This window comes from Microtus ochrogaster, unplaced genomic scaffold (assembly GCF_000317375.1).
Source record: "Microtus ochrogaster isolate Prairie Vole_2 unplaced genomic scaffold, MicOch1.0 UNK56, whole genome shotgun sequence".
Lineage (NCBI taxonomy): Eukaryota > Metazoa > Chordata > Mammalia > Rodentia > Cricetidae > Microtus > Microtus ochrogaster.
In genome coordinates this window covers 122,342-128,790 of record NW_004949154.1, presented here as the reverse complement: position 1 = coordinate 128,790, position 6,449 = coordinate 122,342, and the positions used below count along the sequence as shown (strand labels likewise).

Sequence of the window (6,449 nt, the reverse complement as noted above, 5' to 3'; positions counted from 1 at the left end):
GATAGAAATGCCACAGATCCTGTTTTGAATCAGATTTTCCTTTTAGTAGAAACTGATGGCAACAGGTTAAAAGTTGACAGTGCGTACTGAGGTCAGAATGTCTAGGATTGAATATCTGCTTGACTTAGTGGACTTACTTCCTCCTGTCACTACTTAACAAGTTAGTGAAGGCATGGCAGGCACTCCATGAGCTAATTCAAGTACACTGCATAGCCTACTGTTTCCATTGAGTCTTTAATGAGTTCTCCCTGCTAACCCACCCCCGGAGACAAAATTCTTTTTATTTGATACATTCAGTTTTGTCATTTTTCTTCCACAGTTCAAGTCAATAAGAAGACATTTTGTCCTTTTTCTTTTCTTTTTTTTTTAAAAAGGTCAGCACTCTGGCAATCAAGGCGTTTAAATCCTTCAATCTTCTGGGGTGAAAAAAGCACTGTGCAACATTTAGAACTCTGATTAACAAACAAGGTGGTCACAAATTTTCCTGGCTTGAAGACTTCCACAACCTTCCTGATCAGGTCATCATAGGAGGTCTGACTTAAGTTTGTTTCAAAGCTAACATAAGAGAATTCTGGTTCTGGAGTGATGTGAATAGTCCAGTATGTTCCATCCGATGTCATTCCATTCATCGAGTAGCCACAAGGATTGAACAGTGTGGCATCAATGACAGAACCTGGTATCAGGTCACAAATTCTACTCTCACGAGTGACATCCTTTGCAGTAACACCATCTTTCATGTGGAACTGGTCCATAACTGCTGGGTCAAGCTCACTCATCAGAATTTCCAGGGTTTGATCTGGCTGACTGATTACTCGGCTCTCTGGGAAACCCAAAGTATACAAGTACCAACAGTCAGAATTCATACGTCCCATACAACATGCTGCTCCATTTGGGAAAACTGCATTAAGAAACTCGATTTCTTCCTGGAAATTCCAGTGTGGGTACCCTTGGTGAGAAGGCTTCATGAAATTCTTGCGAATAAAAGAAGCTTTGAATTGAGTCAAACCCACTGTAATCCCTAGCAAGCTTCAACGGGGGAACCAGTGCTTTCAGTAAGAGGGTGGTATCACATGTCTTCAAGATGAAACGTCTCTTAGAGACAAACATGCTACTCTCACTGAGTACATAAACTTCCTGCTTGTCAGTCTTTGTCACACTTATGATTGAGCATTGCACATCCTTCAAAAGAACATCCCACTCAGATCTTGGGATGGTGCGAAGATCCCCAGATCCCTGGCTGGAGTCGGACTGCTGCCTGGAGAACCAGACCTCCAGCATTTTCTCGGTCCCTTCGAAAAAATGTGCAGCTTCCATCACCTTGAGATTAGTGAACAACCAACAACCACAGAAAATCAACTAAATTAAATCTCTTCTCCCTCTGCTCCCGCCGCCGTTGAGGATTGTTCCAGCTGTGTTACTAAAGTTCAGGTTCCTTTTTTTTTTTGCTATAATTTTATATTAACTTTTTTTTTTTAAAAGGACTAATAAAATTTTCCCGGCTATTTTTGTGAGCGAAAGTTAAACGTGAGTCTGTTGGAAATAGAGGCAGATACAGTTCAGTCTCTTGTAGTCCGCTGCTTTCTCGTTAGAGAGAGTTGAGCGAGCGCTAGCTAATGTCGCCGGCCATACTGTGTAAGCCCCTTGGTCTCCTTTTGTTCTATTATTGCTATAGCCAGAACGTCAACAACAATGTTAAAGAGATGTGGAGATAGTAGACAGCCTTGTCTTGTTCCTAATTTTAGTGGAATCATTTGAGTCATTCTCCATTTAATTTGATGTTGGCTGTATATTGCTTTTATTATGTTTAGATATGTTCCTTGTATCCCTGATCTCTCCAAGACCTTTACCATGAAGCAGTGTTGGATTTTGTCAAATACTTTTTCAGCATTTAATAAAATGATTATATGTTTTTTATTTCAGTTTATTTATATGATGGACTACATTCATAGATTTTAGTAAGCTGAATCTGCCCTGCATCTCTGGGATGAAGTCAACTTGATCATACTGGCTGATTTTTTTGATGTGTTCTTGCATTCAGTTTGCCAGCATTTTACTGAGTATTTTTGCATCTATCTTCATGAGTGGGATTGGCCTGTAATTCTCTTTCTTAATTGAGTCTTTGTGTGTTTTCAATATCAAGGTAACTGTAGCCTCATAAAAGAGTTTGGCAATGTTTATTCTGTTTCTATTATGTGGAACACTTTGAGGAGTATAGCTATTAGTTCTTCTTGTAAGTTCTGGTAGAATTCTGTACCAAAACCATCTGGCCCTGGGCTTTTTTAGGTTGGGAGGCTTTTGATGAGAGCTTCATTTTCTTACAGTTTCTAGGTCTAGTTAAAATTTTCACCTGGTCTTGATTTAATTTTGGTATATAGTATCTATCCAGAAAATTGTCCATTTGTTTTACGTTTTCCAATTTTGTGGAGTACAAGTTTTTGTAGTATGACCTAATAATTCTCTGGATTTTCACAGTGTCTGTTGTTATGTTCCCCATTTTCATTTCTGATTTTGTTAATTTGGATGTTGTCTCTCTGCCTTTTGATTAGTTTTTATAGAGTTTTGTTTATCTTGTTGATTTTCTCAAAGAACCATCTGTTTGTCTCATAGATTTTTTTTGCATTGCTTTTTTTGTTTCTATTTTATTGATTTGAGCCCTCAATTTGATTATTTTTGTCTTCTAGTCCTCCTGGGTGAGTCTGCTTCTTTTTTTCTAGAGCTTTCAGATGTGCTGTTAAGTCTCTAATGTGAGCTTTCTCCATTTTCTTTTCTCTTTTTTAAAATTTATTTATTTATTTATTAAAATTTTCTACCTCCTCCCCTCCTCTCATTTCCCTCCTACGCCCCCTCCCTCTCCAGTCCTAAAAGAAGTCAGTGTGCCCTGCTTTGTGGGAAGTCCAAGGCCCTCCCCTCTCCATCCAGGTCTAGGAAGGTGTGCATCCAAACAGACTAGGCTCCCAAAAAGCCAGTACATGCAGTAGAATCAAAAGCCAGTGCCATTATCATTGGCTTCTCAGTCAGCCCTCATTGTCAGCCCCATTCAGAGAGTCTGGTCTGATCATATGCTCGTTCAGTCCCAGTCCAGATGGCCTTGGTGAGCTTCCATTAGATCAGTCACACTGTCTTAGTGGGTGGACGCATCCCTCGCGGTCCTGACTTCCTGGCTAGTCTTCTCCCTCCTTCTGTTCTTCATCTGGACCTTGGGAGCTCAGTCCAGTGCTCCAATGTGGGTCTCTGTCTCTATTTCCACTCATCATTGATGAAGGTTCTTTGGTGATATGCAAAATATTCATCAGTGTGGCTATGGGAGAAGGTCAGTTCAGGTACCCTCTCCTCTATCATGAAAGGTGATGTTTTTTTGATTTCCTTCTCTGCTTATTTTTTCTTTGTGTATAGGAGGGCTACTGATTTTTTGAAGTTGATCTTGTATCCTGCCACATTACTAAAGGTGTTTATCAGCTGTAGGAGTTCTTTGATAGAGTTTTAGGGGTCACTTAAGTACACTATCTTATCATCTGCAAATAATGAAAGTTTGACTTCTTCCTTTCCAATTTGAATCCCCTTGATCTCCGTATGTTGTCTTATTGCTATTGCTAGATCTTCAAGCACTATATTGAAAAGGTATGGAGAGAGTGTATAGCCTTGTCTTGTTCCTGATTTTAGTGAAATTGCCTTGAGTTTCTCTCCATTTAATTTGATATCAGCTTTTGGCTTGCTGTATATTGCTTTTATTATATTTAGGTATGAACCTTGTATCCCTATTCTCTCCAAGACCTTTATCATAAAGCGGTGTTGAACTTTGTCAAATGCTTTTTTTAGCATCCAATGAAATCATCATATGGTTTTTTTCTTTCAGTTTATTTATATGATGGATTACATTGATAGATTTTTGTATGTTGAACCAGCCCAGCATCTCTGGCATGAAGCCTACTTGGTCACAATGGATGATTTTTTTTTGATGTGTTCTTGGATTTGGTTTGCCAGTATTTTATTGAGAATTTTTGCATTCATGTTCATGAATGAGATTGGTCTGTAATTCTCTTTCTTGGTCTTTGTGTGGTTTTGGTGTCAGGGTAACTGTAGCTTCATAAAAGGAGTTTGGCAACGACTCTTCTGTTTCTATTTGTGAAACACATTAAGGACTCTTCTGTTTTTATTTGTGAAACACATTATAGGTATTAGCTCTTCTTGGATGTTCTGGTAGAATTCCGCACTGAAACCATTTTGTCCTGGGCTTTTTTTGGTTGGGAGGTTTTTGATGACAGCTTCTAATTCCACGTGACTTATTGGTCTATTTAAATTGTTCACCTGGTCTTGATTTAACTTTGGTATATGATACATATATAAAAAATGTCTATTTCTTTCACATTTCCAATTTTGTGTTATGCATGCTTTTGTAGTAAGACCTAATGATTTTCTGAATTTTCTTTGTGTCTGTGGTTATGTCCCTCTTTTCATTTCTGATCTTGTTAATTTGCATGTTCTCTCTCTGCCTTTTGATTACTTTGGATAGGGGTTTGTCAATCTTGTTGATTTTCTCCAAGAATCAGCTTTTTGTCTCATTAATTCTTTGGATTGTTTTCTGTGTTTCTATTTTGGTAATTTCAGCCCTCAATTTGATTTTTTCAGTGTTCTACTCCCCCTGGGTGAGTCTACTTCTTTTTTTGTAGAGCTTTCAGGTGTGCTGTTAAGTCTTCATGTGTGCTGTTAAGTCTCTAAAGGGAGCTTTTTCTGTTTTCTTTATGTGGGCACTTAGTGCTATGAACTTTCCTCTTAGGACTGCTTCATAGTGTCTTGTCAGTTGGGTATGTGTCTTCATTTTTGTTGAATTCTAGGAAGTCTTTAATTTCTTTCTTTATTTCTTCCTAAGCCAGGGGTGTTTCAATAGTTCACAGTTCAATTTCCATGAGTTTTTAGGCCTTCTGAGAGCAGGGTTGTTAAATTCTAATTTTAAACCATGGTGATCCAAAAGATACAATAAGAGGTTACTCCAATTATTTTGTATTTGTTGAGGTTTGCTTTGTTACCAAATATGTGGTCAGTTTCAGAGAAGGTCCATTAGGTGTTGAGAAGAAGGTATATTCTTTTGTGGAATGTTCTATAGATGTCTGTTAACTCCATTTGTGTCATGGTATCTGTTAGTTCTCTTATTTCTCTGTTAATCTTCTGTCTGCTTGACCTGTCCATGTGGCTGTGGCTTACTGGGTAAAGTTCCGACATTTTTCCCCAGTGGCACTACATGGCTTCTACTGCCTCTGCCCTTCTTTCTCCCAGCATTCAGTTTAGTTTCCTGCCTACCTATGTTCTGCCCTATCATCAGGCCAAGGCAGTTTCTTTATTTACCAATGGTGTTCACGGCATTTAGAGGGGAATTCTACATCACCTCCCGATTTCTGTTTATATAAAAAGGAATGCTTTAACTTTAACATAATAAAATTACACATAACAAGACAAGTATCAAGCAAGAATTATAGTTACAATGCTTATATCTACTTTATCTTTTATTATAACTAAGGAAAACTATAACTATCAACTCTTCAACTCCATCAAAGACTCCAGAAGGGGATATTACCCAAGAAAGAGGAAGTGCATTGTAAGCAGCTTCCAAAACTCTAGAATTGACAGGGACTTATTTCTGCCTTTACAGTCATCTGAAGGTCTTCTGTATTACTGGAACATTCATCTTTAGCCTACAGGCCCATAGTCTCCAGCAGACTTTTCCAGAAGGCAGGAAATTTCAGAGACAGATCCATTTATATTGACAGTTTGTCAGTCACTTTCTTCTGTGTCCTACAGAATGTCTGGTAGACTCTTTCATGAATCAAAATCCTGAAGGATCACCTCAACTTTAGGCAAGTTCAGTCATCATTTCTCTGTGGGTTTTGCATGTCCAGTTCATTAGGAAGTCCAGACAAGAGCAGTTTCTTTCCCAAATGGTTAACCAACTCCATAAGGAGCTTCTTAATGCCCATCTTCCTCTTGAAGCAGTGTGGAGCTGTCAGAAGCATATGTGTCTAAATGTCATGAAAAGTCCTATGTTCTTAAAACATTTTAAATGTCATATTCTGAAGGTCTCTGAAAGATTTGAAGAATACCTACAGAAATATATCTTTATATATCTAGAAAACCTTACTAACATGACTACAAGGTTGACAATTATAGATGATTTCCTATCAACTTCTATTTCTTAATTGTACATTAATTACATTTTTAAATGAGCTTCACAAACACAATACCTTAATCAAGAGTAGAAATATAAATATAACAATATTGACCCTAATTTTCTATCAAAAATCCAAGTTCCATACCAATGCAAAGTCTCTATAGCATCTCTATAGCATAACTCCCTTTCTAAGTAAACAAATATTTATGAACAATATTTGAAAATATGGGAATAGTTCTCTCCAAATTGCGTCCTGCATCTTGTAAGGTGAAATAATTTTAAGCTTGTT

The 6,449-nt window shown here is 37.8% G+C and overlaps 1 protein-coding gene across 1 annotated transcript; it reads right to left on the bottom strand.

The window, feature by feature from the left end:
• Positions 1–320: 320 nt before the first annotated feature.
• Positions 321–1,314, bottom strand: LOC101994944 (S-adenosylmethionine decarboxylase proenzyme 1-like). Its single transcript, XM_013354630.1, is given in 2 exon segments — positions 321–978; positions 980–1,314. Coding segments are annotated over 2 exon segments (993 nt in total).
• Positions 1,315–6,449: the final 5,135 nt, after the last annotated feature.